The 26196-nt window shown below is 33.6% G+C and overlaps 1 protein-coding gene across 3 annotated transcripts in view; it reads left to right on the top strand.

The window, feature by feature from the left end:
* Nucleotides 1-26196, top strand: part of Ark2n (arkadia (RNF111) N-terminal like PKA signaling regulator 2N) — an 89491-nt gene that overhangs the window by 43240 nt on the left and 20055 nt on the right. For 2 of the 3 annotated variants that reach the window (XM_026414502.2, XM_026414501.2), the window contains exons 2-3: nt 1725-2509; nt 23360-23530. In XM_026414502.2, the coding sequence (XP_026270287.1) occupies nt 1795-2509; nt 23360-23530 (886 nt within the window). In that variant the 5' untranslated portion in view covers nt 1725-1794. The remainder of the gene's footprint in view (nt 1-1724; nt 2510-23359; nt 23531-26196) is intronic. The other variant, XM_026414503.2, reaches the window with a different exon arrangement.

The following is a 26196-nucleotide window of genomic DNA, read 5'->3' as shown; positions in this document are numbered from 1 at the left end:
TCTGTTGGCTTTCAAAAGTGTTACATTACTTTTGAAACAGTGTTAGGAAAAACATTTATGCTTATTTTCATTTAATTGAAAAATTAGTAATGATACAAATATGCTTATGAAGTAGGCTATCCATGGGAGTATTTTTTAAAATATTTTTTTCTTTAGTTGGACACAGTACATTAACTTTATTTATTTTTATGTGGTGCTAAAGATTATGGAACCCAGTGCCTCACGCATGCCAGTTGAGCATTCTACCACTGAGCCACAACTCCAGCCCCCCATGGGAGTATTTTAAACCTAATAAAATATTCCAGTAGCTATGAATGTTCTGGTTTTCATAAAAGTATTAAGGAAACCTATCAGAATTCCTGTTTTATTAGCAGTTGAGAACAGGGCTATGAAAAATAAAAACAGATATAGGATATCTCTGTTCGTATTAACAAAAAGGCTTAGCCTGTTAGAACAATAAAAGAATTTTTCAGATTTTTTTGGGTTATCTTCTATTATAAGTTGAACCATCAGGTAACTTGGTAGAGTCAACTGATAAATTTGCCACAGTGCACATGACTAGCATTAGATTAATGTTGTGTCTGTGATTTATGGAACATGATGGTTTTTGCCCTCTGTAATGTTCCATGGGCAGGCAAGATATTGACTTGTGTTGCACATTCTTAGCATCCTCTTAAAAACTTACCAGTTAATGAAATCTGCACTATATAGGTCATAGACTCTTGTGGTTAAAGATTACTTATCCCTGCCTCTTTCCCTCCCTGCCTTCCTTCCATTCGCCCACTTCCTTTGGACTGTTTCTTCATGATTAATTAGAGTTATATTATTCACAGTGGTGGTGTGCGTGTTAAATTCTAAATTTAGCATGTAAGGTGTAAAATGTGTTTAGGATGCCTTCTCTTAAACCCTTTAGAGTCATTCATAGAGTAGAGTTTTCTGGGTTCACAGAGTAGTTGAACTGTATTTTGAGGCCATTATTTATTGGGGGGGAGGGTGTTGCTTAGACATTATACTCAAATTCAGCATGAGAGAGAGATGGGAACTAGGAAGGACCGAGGGAACAGTGAATCTGGCCATTCGTTTTAATGCTACTTTTGAGCAGTCTTACCGGGAGGGTTGTGGGTACAGACAGGTTTGATATGCATACTTTGGTTGCTCATTTGTCAAATGCATGTAAAGCATGCATTGTTTTGTAAAAAAGAGTTTACCTCGCTACTTCTTTTTTATTTATTTTTTGTTGTAGATGGATTCAATACCTTTATGTATTTATTTTTATGTGGTGCTGAGGATCGAACCCAGTGCCTCTCACATGCAATGCCCGCGCTCTGCCACTGAGCTACAGCTTCAGCCCTCAGACTACTTTTTTTTTTTAAGGTGTTCTTTTTCATTTATATTAAAGTCAAATATACACATTAAGTACATCAGAGTTTTGAAGATCATTTTTCTATTTATTTAAAGTTCTAAACTTGAAAATTCTTATTTATTTGCTGGCTTTGTAAGTTTAGTAATAGTGGAATAATGTGCCCTTCTTAGTAGTTGAATTTGTTAGGATTTTGCTAAGCTCTTTGAATTTTCAGACTGTTTAAAGCAAATGGATAAGAACATATAATATTTTAAAGGCCTTCAAAATGGTCATTTTGGTTAGAAAATCTTAGAAAGTGGGCATGTTTATTGAATAAATAATCCTCCATTTCTTTTTATTGATTTTGTGTGTTTTTGTACAGGTTGCTTTCCTGTTGCATCTTTGATATCGTTTCCTAGACTCTGCTCCATGATTTAACTTGAAATTCTGAAATGAAGATGGAAGAGGCAGTGGGAAAAGTTGAAGAACTCATTGAGTCTGAAGTCCCACCGAAAACATCTGAACAAGAGACAGCCAAGGAGGAAGACGGATCTGTAGAACTGGAATCTCAAGTTCAGAAAGATGGTGTAGCAGATTCTGCAGTTCTTTCTTCAATGCCTTGCTTGTTGATGGAACTGAGAAGAGACTCTTCTGAGTCTCAATTAGCATCCACAGAGAGTGACAAGCCGACAACTGGTCGAGTTTATGAGAGTGACTCCTCTAATCATTGCATGCTTTCCCCTTCCTCTAGTGGTCACCTGGCTGATTCAGATACATTGTCTTCTGCAGAAGAAAATGAACCCTCCCAGGCAGAAACAGCAGTGGAAGGAGACCCTTCTGGAGTGTCTGGTGCCACAGTTGGGCGTAAGTCTAGGCGATCCCGTTCTGAAAGTGAAACATCTACTATGGCTGCCAAGAAAAACCGGCAATCCAGTGATAAACAGAATGGCCGAGTTGCCAAGGTTAAAGGTCATCGGAGCCAAAAGCACAAGGAGCGGATCAGACTACTGAGGCAGAAACGGGAGGCTGCTGCGAGAAAGAAGTACAACTTGCTGCAGGACAGTAGTACCAGTGACAGTGACCTGACTTGTGACTCAAGTACAAGCTCCTCAGATGATGATGAAGAGGTTTCAGGGAGCAGCAAGACAATCACTGCAGAGATACCAGGTAGAGGATGTTTTTTAAACTGACTGTAAAGCAACTGATGGCATTTCTCAGCTGTCAGGCTCAGTTAGATGAGTGACACTTGAAAAAATCCAGGAGACCTGCAGCTCTGAGTAAATTTGAAGACTGCAGTCTGTTAACAAGATGTGGCCAATTAAAAAAACAAAAAACACCAAACCTTTTCTGAGGTTTCCAGTGCACTTTAGCACATCAGCAGAAAAATTATTTAAGTTGTTACTGGTAGGGACAAGATTATTTTTTAAGTAATGGAATTTCTCACAAGTCTCTTTCTCTGTAATACATTACCTGAACTCCCATCTTTGCCTTTCTAGCACGGCTTAGATTTAACATTTACTATTCAGCATTATTATGAAGTATGTTTTCCTCAGGAATAGGCAACTTGCTTTATTATATAGTCACTGCACTTATGTGTCTGAAATGACACGTTCTGTCTTTCATTAAAGTTTTCTAAGAACTGCTCCTCCTAAAATGGTAATTTTATGTTTTCCCCCAATTATGAATGATAAACTAGTTATCTTTGTTGCATACTCACATTGGACAGATTTTTTTTTTTTTTTGGCAGAATTTCCCGTTAATCCCCAAAGTTTTAAAAGTTTGTTGGAAATTTATTTGTTCCAGCTGTCATTGGTGTAAGGGTCTGTAATTTATTACATGTTTGACATTTCTACTTTCCCTGTATTATCACATCTGATACTGTGTACTATGACAGAGACAGTCTTGAAATTTCATAATGGAAGAAAGATGATACATGAATGATTTTGAAGTGGGAAATTCTCACTGGTCAAGACTGATGATGATTAGAAAAATTTTATAAACTACCTAATGTTTAATAGATCATGATAATATTGTTTATTGCTGCATTAAAGAGGGGGAGATTTTGGTTTTCTAAAGTTTTATAGGTGACTGTGCTTCCCCCCCTAGTTTTCTGTTTCTACACACAAAGACAGCATATTGCTGATATACAAAGGATATTTCAAGAAAAATCATATTGGTTAATTAAGCCTATAACTAACCAAACTTATATAAATTCATCAATAAGAATGATTGGTTTTAGAAGCACTTTATAGGTGTTCAATTTACAAATAAAAGCTTCATCCATATGAAATATTAAATATGAATTTTAAGCACTCTTTAGAAATGCTTTTTATTCTTTGAATATCTCTTGAAAATTCATTTGGTAGTTCCTTGTATAAAAAACACTCAGAGGGAATTTACATAAAGCTCATTAGAGAAGCAGACTTCAGGGTTGTTCTAAGGTAGGTTCTAGGTATATTTCAATTTTAGAGTTAGTAATGTTTTTAAGAAAGCCTTATTAACACCCATAAATTGTTCATGAATTTTTATATCCTGTTCTCATGCATTCTTATATTCTGTTCGGATGTATTAATCAAGATCATGATAGCTCTCTTGAACAGTCTTTCATTCCACTAACCAATAGTTTTTATGTAACTTCCCAATACATGACCCTTTTATGGAAGGGGAGAAGATGAGTGGACAGAATTCTCTTTGAAGGTGGAACCCCATTGTAGAAGTGCCATGATAAATATCTTCATGGGTAATTCTCCCTGTTTGGCTTATTTAAATAGCTTAGGTATGCTTTAGTCATATTTGACTACCTTGACCATTGTTTAAAACCTCTAAAACACCAGTAGTCTCTTTCTTATCTATTCTGAATTGTATACTAATCAAACACCAAAGTAAATTAATCTGAATCTATAGTTTCTATTTTTTTATACTATTTAGTGAATTTTTGGCTTTTGGAAATATGTAGAGTTTTCTAAGGTAATGATGAAGAATCAAATGACAGTTGCAGGTGCAGACCCACGTATACGACTACCTATGTTGGGCACTGCATAATTTTGCGGGGGAAGTGCCATTCATATAAGACAACTATGAATGGTCTTTTCTGTTATTATGCAAAGCAGCAAAGCAGCAAAGATGGAACAACCTAGAGTTTAAATATTAGAAACTTCAGGTCAGCTGTCTATATTGTTATCTCTGAAAAATTTTACATCATGCATTTTTAATGTAAATTAGGTATACTTTAGTTTCCTGAGTTGATTATGACTTTGGGCAAGAGGGGAGACATGTTCAACCATATAGCAAGAGCAATTGTTGAAAAGTTGTGTTATGAACTAACTTGAGTGAATAACATGGACATTCAGGGAAACTTAAACTGGATGTGCCTAAGAGAATATCTTGGATGTTGAAATTTGCATCCAGCTGTTTACACAGAATGGAAACCAAGGGGAAAATAAAAACTTCTTACTACATGCTGTTTCATCAAGGTTCAACCAAGTCAATAATTCAGAAAATGCTTTATAAGATTTTGGCAGCAGTATAAAAGTTGAAGGAATTATCTTGAATGTACTCTTATGCCAAGTAATATAACAATTAGTGCATTTTCTTTTAAAAAGTGCAAATAATGATGTAGACTAATATAGTGCATGATCAAGCTTAATAATTTATTTTGATATCTAGGCAACAGATGCTTATTAAGGTTTTAAAAAATAATATCAGTTAACTGACAGGTGGCTTGTTATTAGCATTCGACCATTTTCTTCTCGAAGGTTTTGGGAATATGGATGTTATAATATCTGTTTGGAGATATCATACCAAGATAATTCTGGCAATTCTTTCATTTGGGTGACTTAGAAATGAGCCAAGAGTATTTTATAGTAAAATTTGTAGTATTTTGTAGTGAATTAATGTCAAAATGGTTATTCATGACTTTTATCAAGTGTCTGATTCATCTTTACAGATTTTTTGGTGTGTTTTATGTATTTCCATGATTGGAGCATTATTTTTCATGAGGGGGGCAGTCTCTCTGTAAAATCACTCCTTAACTCTATAAAATAAGCTGTTGGAGGGATTTTGATTTTTTAATATGAATAATGGGCGTTAGACTCCATTCAGTTCAAGAAATTCATTCTGTGAATAGACATGTACATCAGTGTACATGGGCAGCAGGAAAAAAATTTCATAATTAACATAGGGTGAACCCCAGGTAGCTTCATCTTGTCTTGGCTATAATTGCTTGCTTTTGTGTGTCTAATGGTATACCAGATAAAATACCTAGAGTAGGGTTCCAAAAATGGTACCCATTGTAATAGGTAAGAGACAGTTGTCTCACTTAGTTTCCTGTCTTGAAGAATGTCAGAGATGTTGTTGAAGACAGCTGTTTAAGGTCACCTTAATTCTCTCAATCCACATGAGCAAATCAGAGTAGCTCAGTCTGCTGAAGCTAGGATCCCAGCACCCATTATTCACCAGATTTATGTACTGAATGTATCATGACAAGCTCTTGTCTTACCTCACACTTTTTCCTGTGGTAGAGATTATTATACTTGATCAATTTACTGTTACTTGGAAGTTAAAACAATAACAACAACAACATTTCTTTTGAAGTGGTAAATTCTTTGTAGAAAGTTTTGGAAATGGAAAACTGTGAAGTAAAATATTAAAGTCACACCCATAGATTCGCTTTTGTCAACATTTGAGTATGTTTCCTTCCATAATATATAACAAAATTTGTCACTAGATAATGCTTCTATTTCCTTTTCCTTTTAAAGTTATATTTTGAGCCTTTAACCAAAATGCTATTATCTAGGATATTTGGATTTTGAATAATTGAGCTAACTATAACTTCTTCTATGTCGGTCATTTGGGCTATTTTTACAGCTTGCTATCGTGAGTAAGAGTATGAACACCTAGGGCTCTTGACCTTATACTTCCTACTGCTTTTTAAATGTTTAGGATGGAAATGTGGATCAGTGAGCACTTGCTTAGCACGCATGAGACCCTGGGATCGTTCCCCAGTACCACACAAAAATAAGTAAATAATAAAATATATTTTATTCTATCCAGGAGTTTTGGATGTCTGTCCATTATATTCTTGCTATCGAGTATTTATTTTTAGAAAATCTTGCTGATGAAGTAGAAGAATTGTATCTTATAGTAATTTGCATTTCTTTGATCAATACAGTAAAGTTGAAAAATCATGTTTGGCCATTTGTATTTTTTTGATAAACAGTTTATTCTTGTTTTCACATTTTCCTCTGGCGTGTGGTTTGTTGCTATTGTTTTTCCTTATGAATCTGTGAGGGTTCTTAACCTATTGGATATTTAATTGTTTAGAATAACTTGAGCAGTGTGAACTCATAAGACCCTAAGCCCATAGAGAGAATTCCATGAAGCACATTATTGGCCTTTTCCTAGATTGACTACAAAGTTATTCTCTTAGTGACAAAAGCTCCATTTCCCTATTATAGGCCTTTTGTAATCTGGTTATATTTTGATAGCTATTTAAGAGACTTACTAAATAAAAAAGCTGATAATAAAACACTGAAACAGAATAATCAGGTAAAAACTGTTTAGTAAATGCAAACCAGGTGGATAAAATTCATCCACTTTAACCTGGCTATATGTTAAAATCACCAGGGAGAATATTCTGATGCTATGGACCCACTTCATCCCAATTAAACTAGAATTTTGGGGGTCTGATCCTATGGCATTAGCAGTTTTAAAGCTCCCCAGGTGATGAAAGTGAATAGCCAGGATTGAGAACTACTTTCAGTTAAGTCAAAGGTGAGCTGGGTGCTGTGGCATGTGCCTTTAGCTCCAACTACTTTGGAGGCTGAGGTAGGAGATCGCTTGAGCCCAGGAGATCAAGCCCAACCTAGGCAACATATCAAGACCTCCATCTGAAAAATTAAATAGAATAAAATAAAGTGATATGCTAAGTCTCTCATAGCAATGGGTATCAAGTTCTAAACAATGCAGCCTTGTTTTTTTTGAAATTGTATTATTATAAACCATGCGTTGTCTTATATTAATTAACAAGCATAAGCATCTTTTATTCTATTTAAATGAGTATTTTAAAAACATGAATTTTTAAAATGTAGTTTTCTGTATATTAAAATATGGATTTTAACTTCAGTTTACAAGCTTTTAAGTTTGGTAGGTATCCTACCTTTGGCAGTCTGTTGGGTTAAAGCAGTAAGATACTATTTTTGACTTGCTTTTCCTACCTTATTTTCTAAAATGAGTGCCTGTGTTAAGTTTTTATATATTAATGCACAAATGTTGCTTTTGGTATAAGTCTTTTTCTCAAAATAGGATATATCAGTGTTAATAAAAGTGGCCTGTGTCTTTAAAGTGAAAATATGGCCACTGGAATTTTTTATATGCTTTTCTTTAGAGCAGTTTTAGGTTTATAGCAGATTTGAGCAGTTTCTATATATCCTTGCCCTTATAAAAAGCCTTTCTCACTCGCACCATCCTGAACTAACATCTAGATTTGTTACAATGATAAACATATATTGACATGTCATTGTCATCCAGAGTCTGTCCTTTACTGTTAGGGTGCCCTCTTGTTCTGGAATCTGTGGGTTTGGGCAAATGTGTCCCTCTTTTTTTTTTTTTTTTTTAAATGTGGGAGCCCCATCCCTAGCCACATAAATCAGACATTCTTTTTTTTTTTTTTTTAAGAGAGAGAATTTTTAATATTTATTTTTTAGTTCTTGGTGGACACAACATCTTTGTTGGTGTGTGGTGCTGAGGATCGAACCCGGGCCGCACGCATGGCAGGCGAGCGCGCTACCACTTGAGCCACATCCCCAGCCCATGTGTCCCTCTTTTTAAAGCCTCAAAAATGTCTTGGTTATCAGTGTTTATTGCTGGTAGTCATCTTAATGAGGCTGCAACTTATTTCGTTGCCCCCTGCACAAGTGTTTGTACACTATTTTCCCTAGTTCTGTAGGGTTTTTGTTTTGTTTTGTTTTAAAGTCAAGATAGCATAGGGTAAGGAATAATCAGAGGAAAAGGAATAAGGTGAAGTTAGAGAGGTGTTAGGGACAAACCTTTCTGAGATTTTTATTTGCTGGGTAGAATTGGGCTAAATAGTTGTGCCATAGCCTAAAGGCATGGAAAATAGGTGATGTGACTGATTAAAACATTCTTGTTGTATCTAACTATTCTTGTGAGGTTGATATTGAAGCATTCTTTTTTATCTTCATAAACAGTCACTGTGTGATAAATAAGCCATTTTTTCAAAAGTACCCTGTACATAAGGGCCATTTCATAGGACAGTTCTTTATGAAACTTCATGCTAAGTGTGGTGGCACATGCCTGACTGAATCCCAGCAGCTCAGGAGGCTGAGGCAGAAGGATTGCAAGTTCAGCAAATTAGCGAGGCCCTGAGCTGCTTGGTTAGGCCTTATCTCAAAATAAAAAATAAAAAAGGTTAGGGGTGTGCCTCAGTGGTAAAGAGCCTTTGGGTTCAATTACTAGTATCTTCTCTCCACCCCCAAAATGACTTCTTTATGTAGGCAGATGGTATAAAGCCAAGATTGATTGATTCCATTGATCATTTATTCAGTGAATTTTTGTGCACACCTAATGTGCGGCATTAGGGATTGACTGGGAACAGAGTTGTCAAGAGTGGTCTGAGGAATGAATACTTTTAATAGGTCCCTGACAATGAAGAGTTTAATGTTAATTTTGTTAGAGACCTAAATTAGCCTAACTCAAGGATAAACAGTATGGCTTGGGACCATATCCTAAATTAGAATCCTATGAAATCACTCCTCTATTGGATATTAATAGCTATATACATATTTACATGTTTGGAACTAGCTGCATTATATGTAAACAGGTTTTCTTTACTGCAGGACAAATCAGCCATACTTCTCCACAGGAGTAGGATACGATTTGTATCATATCCCAATTAATCATAAAACTTTTTTTTGATTGCATATATACATTTGAACATACTGCACAGATCATTGCTTATATAAAGCTAACCCAAAGGTACATATGGATTCTGTATGCCTTCTATGTGTTTTTCCATAGGTTTTTTTTTTAAATGAAACTTTTGATGAAAACCAGTCAGCTGAGAATTATTATATAATGATTTGTTACAGATCAGCTGCCAAAATAATTCTTAAGAATTTCATAGTCAAAGCACTATATTCAAGGATATAGTGGTTCTGAATCAAGACTGTTCATTAAAATTATCTAGGGAGCTTAAAACAAAATAAACCTCAGATGCCTTGTATCCATCCCAGGTTTTGGTATTGTTAAATTATTCCAGGTCTTAATGTTCAGCAAAGGCTAAAAACTACTGTTATATATTAAGTCTGTTGTAGAGTAACAGAATACATGCTCCCAGGCAGAATCATTGAAGCTATGAAAAATGATAATGTTATCTTAGTCTTTTTTTTTAATTTCTCTTGGAATTGGTTACTTTCATTTGGCTAATGAATGAAATGCTACTTATCAGTGCTGTATTTATCAGGCTTTTCTTAGCAATATTTATGCTGTTTTTTTTTTGAGTAAGCATGTTTTATTAAAAATACAATTTTCAGAATTAATATTGTTTTTATCAAGTGACCTCAATGTCTTTAAAGCTGACTTCATTCATGCTGGGGTATCTGAAGGAGCACCCAAGGAAATTCCAGGATTACTTGATGGGGATTCTATGTGTGATAGCAACTGCATAGGCAGTGTCCTAGAAGAGGCCCTGCATGAGCTGTTTTTCCAAGATGCAGAAGCAGACAGAAGAAATTCTGCATACGAATGAAAAAACTAACTCATCTTGATGCTGGTGAAGAGATCAAGCGGCTGCTGGAACCCAGGGTACCTAAAATGCACTAGTTGGTCAAAGAATTTTCCCCTGTCATCCTATCAGGTGACATCCCCTTATAGATGGATGCCTGATTCCCAAGTACAGCCACAACAACCCTTTGTTGATTCTTATTGAGACTTGTTGAGATGTTGACAGTAATGTAAGAATTCCCAGAGAAACAACAATTTTCCAGTTAATATTTCTATGGGAATAATACGGAACAATTTAAAGGTCTATCACAAAATTGTTAACTGTCTGCTTCTTGGATTGTGCCCGTTGTAAATTTCATTTTATAATGTTTTGAAAACTAAAGTAATAAATGGTTTATTTAAAAACATTTTTAAAACAGCCTCATTATCTGGCCCAGGCTCGCCTTAAATGTGAGATCCTTTTGCCTCAGCTTCCTGAATAGCTGTGGTTATAGATGTAAGCCACTGTGCCTGGCTAATTTTGAATACCTAATTTTTAAAAAAATCAAGTATTCAAAACAAAGCACAGAGGGTTGTTTGTTCTCTCTCTCTCTCTCTCTCTTTTTTTGGTATTGGGGTTCAAACCTTGGACTTCATGTGTACTAGACAAGTACTGTCACTGAACCATTATATCTCCAGTCCTAAAGCAGTAGAGTTTGATAAATTTTAGTCTGACTTTGTTATGTAGATTGGAATGTAGAATCATATTTATATAATAATCAGAGCAATTCTCACCTTTATACTCGTTCAGGCCAAAAAAATAATAACATTTAACATTGGGAATTTATTGATTTAAAATAGGAAAATAGTTAATAATTTGAGACTCTCTTAGCATTAGCATTTATACTCTACCAACACTGGACTCCTTCTGATTCAAGTCCTATAATTCAGTAAAGATGAATGAATGTACAGAATGAACGTTTTTATATCAGTGTTACCTATTTCATTTAAATGAACCTGTTTGTTGCTAGTCTTTATTTAGAGTTAAAATATTAAATAACATTTGAAATAGCAAGAATACATTAGTTTTTTTGAGCAAATGTTGACTGTACCTACTATATAAGATATTGTAGGGAAAAAAGATTAGATTACAGTGTGATTTTTATGTATGAGAAAAATAGTACAGTAGTCTTCCCTTATTGTCAGAGGATTCCAAGACCCCTCGTAGATGCCTGAAATTGTGGGGATAGTAAAAAAACAAACTCCACAAAAAATAAAACCTTATATATACCCTATTTTTTTCCTATAACTATTATAATGATTAATTTTTAAATTAGGCACAGTAACAAATTAATAATAGAAAAATCAATATACTGTAATAATATTCTCAAAATATATTTTATTGTACACATCGTTCTTGTGATGACACGAAATGATATAATGCCTACATGAGGAGACAAATGAAGTAAATGATATAGGTATTGTAGCCTAGAAATGGGCTACTATGTAAGGGTTACTTGACAAAAAATTGTGGTACTGAGTCACTCAATTTTATAGCCAATATTTCTATTAAGTGACTTATAGACAGATAACATATACATTGTGGATACACCGGACAAAGTGATAATTCATGTCCTGACCTGGATGGCAGGAAAAATCACACTACTAAGAATAGTACACAGTTTAGAATTTGTGAATTGTTCATTTCTATAATTTTCCTTTTACTATTTTTGGATCGTGGTTAACTTTAGGAAACTGAAACCACGGGAGGACTACTAACTATATTTTTCATCACTAAATGGATGAACTAATTTGTGCTTTAACTTAAAGCCTAGTACCCAAGGTAATAATCTAGCAAATATCATCCAATGGTACTGTCTGGTACTGTAGTATAAAGGTACCTCTAGAGGACAGACAAAATGGTTACTCTATCAAGTATATGTATTCAGTGGGTTTTTAAATTGCTGATGAGTAAGTTTGTTGGTTTTCAATCTCTGTACTGAAAATAAATGTCTCTTAGCTATGTTAAAGACCTATGGAGTGTGTCAAAGGAAAGAAATATCACAGGATTGAAAGTCTTGGAACATATGTTTTTATATGTGGCCTATAGTTGAGAAATACTGTCTCCCCTCCAGGATTTGTAGGAATGTCATGAGAAACAGCTAAATTAGAATGAAAATCTTCAATAAGAATATGTAACTTTGCTAATGTAACTGGCTTTTAAAAATTGTGCTTTGTACTAGTTTCACTTAAAATAGAAATTTGGGCTTTCTCTTAGCATTTGTTAACTTAATGACTGTATTAAAAATGTTAATTTTATTACTTGATGAAGTTATAACTTCTGAAAAATCTAAACCAGTGTTTTATAAGAGCTGGTCTATTTGGAGTTTAATATAAAAACAGTTTTAAATTTTTCTTTGTATTCGTAACTATACTTAGGAAAACTGTCATTGCTTTATTTTTTTCCTGCTGGGAATGAACCCAGGGCCTTTTGTGAATGCTAAGCACATGTTTTACCACTGTGCTATATCATAGCCCTGTCATTTTTAAATTCAGTTCTATGTCCAAATATTTACAGATTGTAAATTAACAGTAATAGACTAAGCCAAGTTTTTTCCTTTTCAAGTCTTGAATTGAAAAATAACTATGATTTAGTTTTTTCTTTTCAGAACTTGGTGCATGAGAATTGGGAGTTATCTTTGGGGAAGACTAAATGTGTTCACTTACTTAAAAATATATGCATAAGTAGAGACTTTTATTGTCTAATGACTGTCAGAATTGCTGAACTTTGTATTTGACCAGTAAGCATAGGTTTTTAACATCAAGACTTTTCACCCTAAAATATATAGAAGCTTATTTATAATGATGGGTATTTCTTTGAAATGATAATACAACACTTGCACTCTGTGTCTGCTAATATATATGTATTTTAAGTCTTACATCAAAAAGAGCATATGGTTTTGGATGGACTGAATTTTAACTAATCTGCCATCTTAAAAGCTTATGTTTATTTTGTCTTTACCTTTCTCCCAGGATCACAGATTTTACTAGACATGAATTTTTTGACATTAGAAAATATTACTTTCATTTCAGCATGTTAATATGACATTAAAAAATGACTTTTAAAATGCATGTATAAACTGCTTCAAGCACTTAACACAGTTTTCTGTTTCATGATAAAATGTTTAATATATTTAGCATGTCTGAAATGCTTTTTATTTTTAAATTAGAAAGGTTATTTATCTTTTAAGAATAACATCTAAACAAATTATTGCCAATATTGTATTGACTGGATATATTCTAATTTTTCTTATCATTGCATAATTGGGTAAGAGCTCTGTAGATATTTTTCTTTAAGAAAAAATGAATACAGGGGCTGGGGATGTGGCTCAAGCGGTAGCGCGCTCGCCTGGCATGTGTGCGGCCCGGGTTCGATCCTCAGCACCACATACAAAGATGCTGTGCCCGCCGAAAATTAAAAAATAAATATTAAAAAATTTTCTCTCTCTCTCTCTCTCTCTCTCTCTCTCTCTCTCTCTAAAAAAAAAGAGCAACATTTTAAAAAAATGAATACAATTTCAGTGGAAGGGAATTTAAAACAAGTTTGAGTATTTGATATTCCAGATAAGAATATCATTTTAATATTTTACAAGGTTAGTTAGTACTAATAATTTTGGAGCCCTTTTCTACACAATTTTGCTTAAAGATGTAGAAACAGGTTTTGGTAGAAAGGAGCTCCATAATACATTGATTTTAATTAGTAGATTATATGTCAAAAACTTACTATGAAGTAAAATTTGACATTCTAGTTTGGAGTTTAACCTTAAGAATAATTTTATAGCAAAAACATATAAAGAATTTTTAATTCTGATTTTCATTTTTGTACAGTGCCTTAAAGATAATGTTACTGTCATAAAGATTATTGTTTTGAAAAGCAGTATACTTGGCTTAAAAATATTAACACCTTTTCCAGATTGCACAATTTAAATTTTTTTTTCTGCCAAAATAATTTGGTTTTGTATTATGGACATTTAAAGAAGTACTGTTATATGTTATTGAATTCTCCTTCACAGAGGCAACGTCTGTATTCTTAAGATTACAAGTACTGATACTAGTGAGAATAACTTTTGCATTATGTGATGATGACTCTGTAATTTAGGTGTTATTTAAGTGCCTAGTGGTCCTTCCTTCATTTCCCTTGAATTCCTTTAGTTTTTCTAGAACTTTAAGTAGGATTAAGAATGTTTTCTATTTGGATTTATTTGCAGACTATGAAGGACTAATGCTGACAGGAAACATCTTTAACCTGTAGCACTAATCCAGACAGGGCTGAAGTGCTTTCTATTTAAGAATAAAATACTATATTCTGAATATTTCATCTCTCTAATATGTGCATTTTTATCTAATGTATCAAGATATTTTCACTTGTAGCTTTTAATTAAATGACTAAGTTATAGACTTAAAAAGTTACTGCATTAAAAAAATTACTTTTAAAGAAACACTTGAGATGTTAGGGGAAAATTTTAGTTATAACTATTACCAGCTGTTATAATTTATTGATATTTCATCATAGTATTTCTCTTTAGTTGGTAGTATTTAGATGGCCCTATCTAAAGTTAAGTGTATTTTCTGATAATCTGTCCATTCTCCTTCTGCCTAGTTTTTACTAATTCGTTGTTTTAGAACATTAGTTACCTAATCATTGTAAAAGAATTTAACCAGCAGATTAGAAGGTCTGGTTATTTGAGCCACTTTCCTAAGCAGTAATAACTTTCTTAGTCGTATTAATGCATATTTTATGTGTATTAAAATTGAGTATAAATGTACAAATAAAAATTTAGAACATAACATGGTTAAATTAATAGTTTGATACTGAATATTTTGCATTCTGTTTTTTAAAATTAGAAGCTTATCTGTTAGTTGTTGTTCCCAAGTCAAAGAAATGAGCCTAATCTCAGGGATTTGTATATGAGTATGTATATGCACATGCATACCCATGATCAGAATTCTGAAATAATTCTGGCAATTGCTTTAATGTTATGTTTGACAAGTATGGTAGGCAGTTAACTATGCTTTAGTCTACAGTGATTCTAATGGATACAGGTCACTAACATAATATTCATTCCCAGGTATGTGAGTAAAAAGTTGCCCACCTGTAAACCTAGTTATGGTAATTAAATAGGAGGAAAGGGCTGGGGTTGTAGCTCAGTGATTGAGCGCTTGTCTTGCATGTGTGAGGCACTAGGTTCTATGATCAGCACCATATATAAACAAATAAAAAATGCCCATCAACAATAATAACAACAACAACAAAAATCAGAAAAAAAGTCTTTTAAAAAATTAACCAAATATTTTGTACTTCAATTTTTTTAACTATCAGATTGAATAGAAGAATATATGAAAACTAATTTATTTTGCTTATTGTGTTTTTCATTACTATTCCCCTACTAATTAGATAGATTTAACACCAAGGGTCTCTGGCTATAGTTGTCTCTCAGTTTACATGAGATTTACATAAAAGCTATATGCAAAATCATTTGAAGTGCATTAAGTCTGTTAATGATATATATATATATATATATCTCATTATTTTTTTTGTGTGGAGGGGGAGGTTAGTGGTGGTACTAGGGATTGAACCCAGGCTAGGGGTGTTCTATCACTGGACTTGAATCCTAACCCTTTTACATTTTTTATTTTGAGACAGGATCTTGCTCATTTGCCAAGGCTGGCCTTAAACTTGTGATCCTTTTGCCTCAGCCTCGGAGTAGCTGGGATTACAGAAATGTGCCAGAACACCCTGGCAATGATATTTCATTTTTAATATACAGTTGACTTTGCCTGATAATATAGGTATCTTAAAATTATAAGAAAGAAGGTAAGCGGACTTCATGCTATCATTTGTTTAGACTAGAAAATTTATAAGCAAGTTACTTGAGTAAAAAAAGCGACATTTTATTTTGGTTTTGGTACTGAGGATTGAATCCAGGGGCATTTTATTAGATCCACACCCTCAGCCTCTTTAATTATTTTTAATTCTGAGATTGGTGTATGTGAGCATGTGCGCGTGCGCGAGTGTGTGTGTCCTGCAAAGTTGTTAAGGCCTTACTGAGTTTGCTGAGGCTGGCCTTGAATATGGGATTAGGATTCTCCTACCTCAGCCTCCTGAGTCTGGAATTACAGGTGCTTGCCACCATACCCAGCAGAAGGTAACCTTTTTAAAGTAATTGTACCTGTTATATTTTTATTGAGCTCATGTTGATTTCCTTCTTCTAAAAGTTATTTGTATAGTACATTGTGGGCACAATGAAAAAGATTTTGTGGAGTGCCACATGTCAGAAAATATAACATCAGAAGAATAATTCCAGCTGGGTGTGGTGGCACATCCTTGTAATCCCAGTGGCTTGGGAGGCTGAGGCAGTGAACAATCACAAGTTCAAAGCCATCCTCAGCAATGGCTGGTGAAGCACTAAGCAAGTCAGTGAGACCCTGTCTCTAAATAAAATACAAAATAACATGGGGGATGTGGCTTAGTAGTTGAGTGTGATCCTAAAACTTTATATCCATGTTGAGTGCCTCTGTGTTCAATCCTGATACCCCCCCCCCCCAAAAAAAATCCAAGTTTATTAAACTTACACATTCATAATATAGGCTTTACTTTTTTGGTGAAATTTTGAATATTATTTTTAAAAATTCTTAACATCCTCTTCAAAAATGGCATATATTGTACTTAAGTACAGCGAAGTAATGTACCATTTTAATTTGCCTAGAAGTTATATAGACTTATGAATTGTAAATAATATGAAAAACTTTAGAACGCTATACTTTTCATTTTTTTCTTTCTGTTCCTATTCAGAAGTTTGGGAAAATTATTGGGAATTGGCCCAAACTAGTAGTTTATAAGTATTGAGTAGATAATTTCATATTGTATTAAGTTTCCACAGTATAAAATAGAGGATGTCATAAAAAATGAAGAGATGGTCCATTAAGTGTATTTGGTAATGAAGTCGCCTTATAACTTTTTAAGATCTGGGAAGAATATTATCAAATTATTGTTTCTTTCTATCTTCTACACATCTGTGCATTTGAAGTGTAACTAACCTAGATAAATAAAAATTTTGAAAAAGAAATGTTTCTTGTTACTCTTTTGAGGACAATGTTGTTCTATTAGTGATTTCATATTAGGTGTTCCTGAGTAAAGAAACCTGCTTTTCTTTAATGAAATAAATGGTTTTATAATTAGAATAATACATAATTGATTTTGTCTGACTTTTTTCAGATGATTTTCAGTTTTATTATTTTTACATTGAAAAAAGAAATACCACCATCAACATAGAAAGTCAAGATTCTTTTTTGTTTAAAGTATATGCCCTACTAAATTATCCTATTAAAAATTAAGGAATATTTGAAAAATGGCAAAATTTAGGCTATGGCTACTTCAAGGAGTAATAAGAAAGCTGGAAAGGATGTATCTTTAGCAATGTAGTATACCCAGGAATGTGGCTAATCTAATGTCTGATTTTTGTACTCTTAGGTATATACACTGTAGTGTATTTAAATTTTATTCTCTACACATGGTAATTCTCAAAGCAATAGGTCATGGATGGTGATCTCTTCAAATGCCCTATTTCTGTATTTCTAGGTTCCCTTAAATATTCAGATATGTTATTTAGTTATCTTTTGAATAACCACTTGATTCAGAGCTTTTCTAACTTTGTAGCTTAAAGGTATGTTAAAAAGGATGTCTTTTCATCAACTTTCAGCTATTCTGAAAATCTTGAGTCTTCTGCTTCTTTGATTCTTTCAAAATGGTAAATGAATTCTTCATTTAGATCATTCATATATAGCTTTTCTGGGTATAATAAAATGACCAGTTATTTACCATTATGACATTAAGACCAAGTGTGATCCTAAAACTTTATTTCCATGTTGGAAACTTTGTCAAGTTTAAATTTTTAATAGTTGAGATAAGTGCAATGGGAAAAGTACAAAACAGATATTGATTCAGTTTTATTTTTAAGATGACTTAACTCCTAAACATAAAACTTAAGTACCTACTGTTGCATCTCGTTTTCATTTAACCCTTTGTTCTTGTTTTGTTTTTTGCTAAAATAGCTTTATGATATTATTCTAAAGAAAATATGTATGTTTTTGGTATTTAAGATTTTTTTTAAGGACATGGAACTTTTCTGTATAAGTTATTAATGCCTTTGGTTAATGTAGTTCATTTGTTTAGAGTTGCTTTGACAATGACTGCTTTCTGTTTTTTCAGATTATTTTGCGTGTATTTTCTATTTGACTTATTGTACTGAAAATGTAGCAGAAGTATTTTTGCCATTTGCAAATATAAATTTTCACTTTAGTAAGCATTCTAGTATGTAATGAAAATGGCATTTTTTTTTCTTATGTAGTTTCTTCTAAAATGCAAATTCCCTTTTACATCTCTTGAGGTTTGCCTGTTTCCCTGTATGCCTCATGCCCACACCTTGGCACCATTGCACATGTGTGCACATAATCCCCTGTCTTAGGTCCCTTTGTTAATTTCTAAGAACCCTTTTTCTGATTAACATTTTTGAGTCTTACTATCTAGATCAAGGCTGAGTATAGTATCTGTCCTTTCCCCCTTTCTCTTGATGTTCTTTAGATAATTAGCCCTGGGCCTAGTTCCTTTGAAGATTAGGGAGGAGGAGCTTTTACATGGTTCTTCAGCAGCAACAAGACAGAAGTTTCATTTCCTGGTGAGGGGATTGGAGAGCTCAGATATGGCAGAGAGAAAAAGGAATTTTCTTAGAACTTATTTGTGTGTTACTACAGCCACAGAAATGAGGTCAAAGGAGACATTTAGTGGTGCATTGCACCACCTTTCCTTGAACCTAAGATGTCACAATAGGGAAGGAGAAGTGATGTTTCTAGGTGTCTCTGTGGTACAAGATCTAATTCTGTTCTAGATCTAATTAGATTTTATAAAGGATGATGCTAAATATGGACAAATGGAAAATTGTTTTCTGTTTTTTTGGGTGGGGCATGTTGTTAATGGGAATTGAACTTAGGGCCTCAAGCATGCTAGGCAGGTGCTCTACCATTGAGCATATCCCCTTCTGTTTTTAGTTTGAGACAGGTTTTGCAAAGTTGTCTGTGCTAGCTTCAAACTTGCCATTGTTCTGCCTCAGCCACTCGAGTACCTGTGATTTGGGTTGTGCTCAGTACTCCCAGCTTCTATTCGGTTTTGAAATCCTAGGTCGTGTCCCCTCTCAATCCCTACCCCAGTGCTGGGGATTGAACATAAGGCCTTATGCATGCTAGGCAAGCCACATCCCCAGCCCTTGAAATACTTTTATATGAATACAGTCTAACATTTCACTTCAAACAAAAATATGTCACATTTGTGATGACCTAATTTTGTTTAATCCCAGAAAACCATTTATTTAACAATTTGGGTTTATGTATGTGCAGTGTAAAGTATCAGTCCAGGCAATGATGTTTCCTCAAAGCTTTTCGAATGTAGGCTGTATTCAGTAGAGTGTATATGCAAGAAGAAGCAAACAAATAACAAAGTGGGCAAGCACTACTTGTAGTCAATGGAAAGGTAGGGCAGTGGGACCAGTATTTGAAGTCCTGTTTGATCCTGTATTAGGACTTTCTTAACCCTCATAATAACCTGTGAAGAAACTGAGGAGTGAAATAATTTATCAGAGTCACACATTTAAGTGGAGGGACAGGGAAGGGCTTCAATTTGTGTATCTGCTTACAGAAATCTGTAACTCCTGTGCTGTATTTCCAGGCTTTAACTGTATGTTAGTCTTTCTTTCAACAATAAGAACAACTGTAGTCTCTTTTGGTTCTACCTAATTGGAACTCGTATTTCTCGACTGTACATAGGAGTGGTAAATTGCATCATTATCTTGTATAGTTTAAAATGCTGTACTTATGGTCATCAGATTTGAAAAGAGAAATGTGTCATGGATAAACATAGTAAAGGAAAAGTTAGGTTTTGTTTTGCTTTGTTTTTCTTTTTCAGGTCCCCCCCCCCAATTAGAACATATTTGTTGAGGTAACTAATTTCATTAAACATTTAATGACAATAATGTAGGTTTGAGATCATAAAAGAGGAAAACTGTATAGGAATGTGTGAGCCAACAGATATGTAAGCATTTTGGTATTTGAAAAGTCAGAATTTATTTATGTAGGCTAGGAGATTAGTAAGAGATTACAAACATCTAGCATAGTATATATGAATCGATGTTCTTAAAATAAGAAGTAGTTTTAGATTGCTTGACTTTTTTCTACTTTGTAACAAATGGCAAAAATGTTTCCAATTAGAGAAACAGTGCCTGGATTAATTGTAGATTGAATAGTAATTAACTAATTGTTTTAAATTTACCTTTAAAGAGAGATGTTTTTAATGATTTAGGAAAGCTAGTAAGTTCATTTATATTTAAAGATTGTGACACAAATCAGAGTTGGCAGCTGGGAGAATGTGCAGATTGGGTAACCTTAAATGTTGTAAGCATGGAATGTGTTCATGTTAATGACTAAATCTTAAATTGGACATGTTTTCATGTAAAATTTAAATGACTATTTTGATGTTCTTGAAAGTCAAAACAGTCTGTTAGTAGCAGTGCAAATGTTTTAAACAGTATAGAAGAATAATCAAGTGAGAGCAAGGAAGGATGGTGTCCTCACATTTGTTCTTTCTTGTAATGATTTGAGAACTCCTCCTGTTAGTGTTGAGTTTTCTTAGTTACTTCTTTGGTTTTTCTTTCTTTCTTTTTTTCCTTCAAGAGCTACTTTTTCTTAAAAGCAGATGAAATCACTACAAAATATCACCTATCTCATTCTGTGTAGCAGGAATCTCCTTTTTTAAAAGAATATCACAGCCAGGTATGGCATACACCTGTAATTCTAGTTACTTGGGAGCCTGTGACTTAAGGATGACAAGTTTGAAGCCCTCCTGGGTCATAGTTAACTGGTATTCATGTATTTGTTCAGAGTAAAAACCCTTGATGCCAAATGCTTTAAGCATGCTATTTAATCTTGGTTTGCTAATGATAGGTATGAGATGACCTTGAAATACAGGATCATTAATTGTGATTTATCTTTGAAAGTTGGAAAGGCAACCATTACCCCCCCCTTTTTTTTAATTGAAGTTTATATAGTATTGCCTTGTCATTGTTTGAATATATTTGAAATGAAAAATGACAGTGGTCATAATTTAACTGTTATATGTATTTAAAATATGAAAATTTTGCTGTCTTTATTTATGATAAACACTAAATTTAAGCTAAGTTATAAGGTATGCTGTTTGGAAATATGGAAGATACAAGAATGAAGCCACATAACAAGTTTTTGCTTGTATTTTCTACTGATGAAGACTTTCAGACAAGTTATTTCCATGGGTAGGTGATGTCACTCTGCATGGATATATACACTTAAACCTTTTTGCATGATTATACATGTAGGAGTGGTACAATTTTGACTTGACTGTTGACCTGGTTCCTCAATTTAGGGGTGGAGGTGGGGAATGTGAGGACAAGAAGTTCAGAATGGTAATATTGATAAATTTAAAATAAATCACTAAATAATTTATTGCAAATTCCTGAAACATCCACAAAGACCACTTAAATCGAATGTATGGTCAAATAGTCAATATTGTACTTGGCCCTCATATCTTTTGCACCTAAGTATTTGGACATCACACAGTATCTTGATTCCATAATAATCATTTTGAACTCTGACGAAAACTCCATGAATCATGAAACTTTCTTTTCTTTCTTAGAAAAGAAAAATCTCAAACAACAACAACAACAACAACAAAAAAAAAAACAGTTGTTTTTTTTTTTTCTTTGAACTAAAATCCATTACTAGCTGATACCAAGACCACATGGTCTTTGATGAACTTGATTGACCCCATTAGGAGAACTGGAAATTATTTTTGAGTAGCCAACTAAAATTGCCATGATCGTCAGAATTTCATTTTGTGACATGTCTGTTCTTTATACAGTGGCACTTAACAGTTCATTTGCTTTTATGTTTGGTCACCTTTTGTTTTAAAGATGTTGCTACATAAACCTATGGTTCATTAGGTGCTCAGTTGTAAGTAATAAATACCCCAGGTGTGTTCTGTGTTATTGTTCAGTGACAGTTTACACAATGGATGTATGTATTAAAACAATAATTCTTCATTTTTATATTTTCATTGGCATATACATTTCTTAGACAAAGTTTCATAAAGTAGGAGTGTTTAATATTATTATTTTTTGGATGATATTAGAAAACCAGAAATAAATGATGGTTTGCTTGCATTTGATAAATAGCTGTTGAGAAGGAAACAGCATTCCTTTATTTTATCTTTATTCTAAAATGGGGGTAGTAGAGGATGTCTTGAAAGAAAACTATTTTTGCTTTTGCTGTCATGTTAGGAAAAAGGTAGCATTAGCATTTTAAAGCATGTATGTATTTTACACGCATGAATATTGAGATATATTAGCATGAATTGCTGCAGTGTAATTACTTTGAAATTCAACTGTTTTTTTTTTTTTTCCCCAACTAGTTAAGGTGATTTGGGGATTGGAGAGATCTCTTATTTTTCCAGTAAGAACTTTTATGTCTCTCTCTAAAATCATTCATAAAATTGCGTATCATTTACTTGGAGTATGAGCTGGTTGTCTGTCTCAGGAACTATACATACATACACATATAATCTATATAATTATTTTCTGTGGGTATTGCTGTTTTGTAGAATGTCAGAGTATATAACATTATTATAAAAGGGTTTTACTAGATAAATAAGTAGAGCTCTAGTATTAACTTTATTTCTTTAGTAAGTAGGAAAATATAAATTTGATTTTCTTCTCTGAATCTATTAGTGTCTTTTAGTTATAAGGAGAACTAGATTCATTTTCTTAAAATAATAAATTGGATTTTAATAGTTTACACCAGATTTTTCCTTTAAAAAGTCACTTTCACTTTCTTTGTGGAGTCATCCCTTTTTTCTTAATCTGTCGCTCTTTAGGAGTCTGACAGGAATTCAGTGTAACATTGTTCAGTATAGTCTTGTCTTTTGTTCTTCATAATAACACTCCTTTTCCTCCTTCCAAAATGTGTTCCTCATCTTTGTAAACTTGGATTATCTTTTTCACTTTCACATCATGACAAAATATTAGATGTGTAAAGTTCAGCTTTTCTAGTGAAATAATAATATGGTAAAGGTAACTGACATTTAGAAGATTCTTGTTTAGTTTCAGAAGTATTTTTCACCCCACAAGTTAGATACAAGTATACATTTTCTTTCCTCCCTAGATGGACCTCCAGTTGTAGCTCATTATGATATGTCTGACACCAGCTCTGACCCAGAAGTGGTAAATGTGGACAATTTATTGGCGGCTGCAGTAGTTCAAGAGCACGCTAATTCTGTAGGCGGCCAGGACACAGGAGCTACCTGGAGAACCAGCGGGCTGCATGCCAAGGCAGGTTGGTCTCTCCCTTCTCCCTTCTCTAATGATGTAATCTGCATGTGTCCTGGTAGCTGTATCTCCTGGTGGTGGACCCTGCTGAGGAGAGCAGGCCATACCAGAGCCATCTAACATCAAGTGGTTGTGACTAACGAGGCTGCCACTGATAACTGAAAAAATTGGGTAGCATATCATCTTTTTTAATCAGAAGGAAGCAAAAATAAGAATATATAAGACGTTAATTGTAGGCATCAGTAGATTTCAGTAGGCGTATTTCTTGAGTTAAAAATGCCCAACATGTGTAAAAACAGTCCAGATACTCTTGCACTCTTTGGTTAGTTCTTTTTTCGTCACTTAACTCTGAATAATAACCTGTAACAGGGAGCTTTTCATCTGCAATGCTGTCACTGTTTCTTCTGTTTGATGGAGACTGTCTCTGTTAGTTTCTTTTCAGTAAGTTCTCTTTGTCTCTTCTAACCCTTTCTTTCGATTTCTGCTTCTGTTATTTCAGGGGAAAAAACTCTTCTCCTTGTCCTTATCTCTTGCATTATTTATCTTGGTTCTGTGATTATTCTTAAGAGGATTTATTCACTAAAAAGCCCACCACTATTTCCTTTGGAAAATTCTCAGTGTCTCCATGTTTCCTTCAATGTCATCCTTAAACATTCTTTCTAACTTAAACCTTAAAAAAAAAAAAAAACTTTAGTTAAAGATAAAGGGAAGAGGGAATAAGAAAACAGACTGCTTATATAGTGTGTATTTTCTTCAGTCCTTTTGAAGGATTATGTGCATTGACTTAAGTACTAAGTCTGTTTAATCATCGTTGAAAATATTATTTTTATGAAAAATGAATTTTATTACCCAAAAAATGAGTAATGGTTTAGAATGTACTATAGTATAGCAGTGTGCCTTTGGTCATTGTCCTGAATTCTTCCTCTTATAATCTTTGTTGACCTTTTGATTAATTTATTGTGGCTGATTTTGAACCTATGCCCAGATTTAATTTTGGCTTTGTTTTGATTGCTAACTTGCTCATTGATTTTGGATCAGTCATTTCTCCTCTTGACTTTGGCTTTTATAAATAATTTTTTTTTTTTTGGTCCAAGCAGGGTCTTTTTTAAGGATTTACTAATACAATGAATATGTGTAAGTATTTTGAAAAGTATTCAATGATAATAATTCTTTATATCAAAGGACAGTAGTTTAATCATATTTTGTATAATATAGGTTTGTAAGCTATGTAATTTGTTCTGTATACTAGATGGTTTATCTTTTTTTAATCCATTGATAATCCAATCAATCATTCTACTTCAGTTTTATTTCCCCATTCCCTTAGTGTGTCTCTTAATATGGACCATGTTATAGTAAAGTTCTTGTAGGAAAAAAAAAATGAATGACTCTCAATATTTTGCTTTTCATGTAGAGAATTCTTAATAGTAAGTAGAACCATATAGAATTACTAATTTAACTTTTTGATCTATTACAATCCTAGCAGTTTTATTTGTTTCAACCAAATAGTGAAGGTTTGAGGTCCTAAAACATCATTAAAGTTACCATTATCAGGGATAAGGATAGCATTTACATTTTCAGATTCAAATATAGTCCTGTAGTATCTATAAGAGATTGGTCTCTGAAAGTTCTGGGACCAAGGACGCTCAAGTTCCTTATATGAAATGGTACAATATTTACATAAAACCTGTGCATATCATCTGTATACTTTCAGTCATCTCTAGTTTATTATAATACCTAATACATTATTAGAACTTTGTAAATAGTTTTTATACTATATTGTGTAACCTGAAAACACTGTATGTGTTTAGTACAGTCACAACACCCCTGCCTCCAATATTTTTCATTTGCATTTGCTCGAATCTGTGGATGTGGAACCTGTGGATATGGAGGTCATACTGTAATTGTTAGCTTGTTTATTTAAAACATCTTACCCTGGTACTCACCATTTTGTGTCTCCCCCCCACACTCCCTCCCCCCCCCCCTCGTGGTGCTAGGGATTGAACCCAGGGCCTTGTGCATGGGAGGCAAGCACTTTGGCAACTGAGCTAAATCCCAAGCCCCCTACCATTGTTTTTAAGAATTATAGATAGCATGGCAAAAGTATGTGAGGAGGGAAGCACCAATGGTTTTATCTCTGTTCTTCCATTTTCCCCAGAGCCGTCCTAAATTTGACATTTAATGTTTGATGTTCCTGTGTATTTCTTGGTGTATTTTTACTTCATGTGTTATGTAATTACAAGTGTGTTTTAAAACTTTGTAGTTCACATGCAGGTAATCATTTGAAACTTTCATTTAGTTCATCATTTTGTGAACTTTGAGCTTGTTTTATGTGGTCTAGTTCATTGAGTTTTCCCTGCTATTTAGTATTCCACTATATGAATATATTCCAGTTTACATATTCTCGTTGGATGTTTGGGAGCTGTTTTAAATGATGTTGTTAACATTTCTTGAATGTGTCTTTTGATATGTGTGTGTGATAATTTTTCATAGCGTATAATAGAGATCACATGTCTGTATTGGGTCATTAATTGTGTGGAGGTTTTTGTTTAGGATATAGAATGTAGTCACCATTGTTTAGTAGCTCCCTGATGTTTTCTAATGAAGCCATTTGCTCTTTCGAATAAATTAAAATTTGATGATGTAGGAATGTGAATAATAAATAATACAATATTG

Source organism: Urocitellus parryii, chromosome 13 (genome assembly GCF_045843805.1).
Source record: "Urocitellus parryii isolate mUroPar1 chromosome 13, mUroPar1.hap1, whole genome shotgun sequence".
NCBI lineage: Eukaryota > Metazoa > Chordata > Mammalia > Rodentia > Sciuridae > Urocitellus > Urocitellus parryii.
The sequence above is the reverse complement of the archived record's forward strand: the minus strand, read 5'-3'. Positions and strand labels throughout refer to the sequence as shown.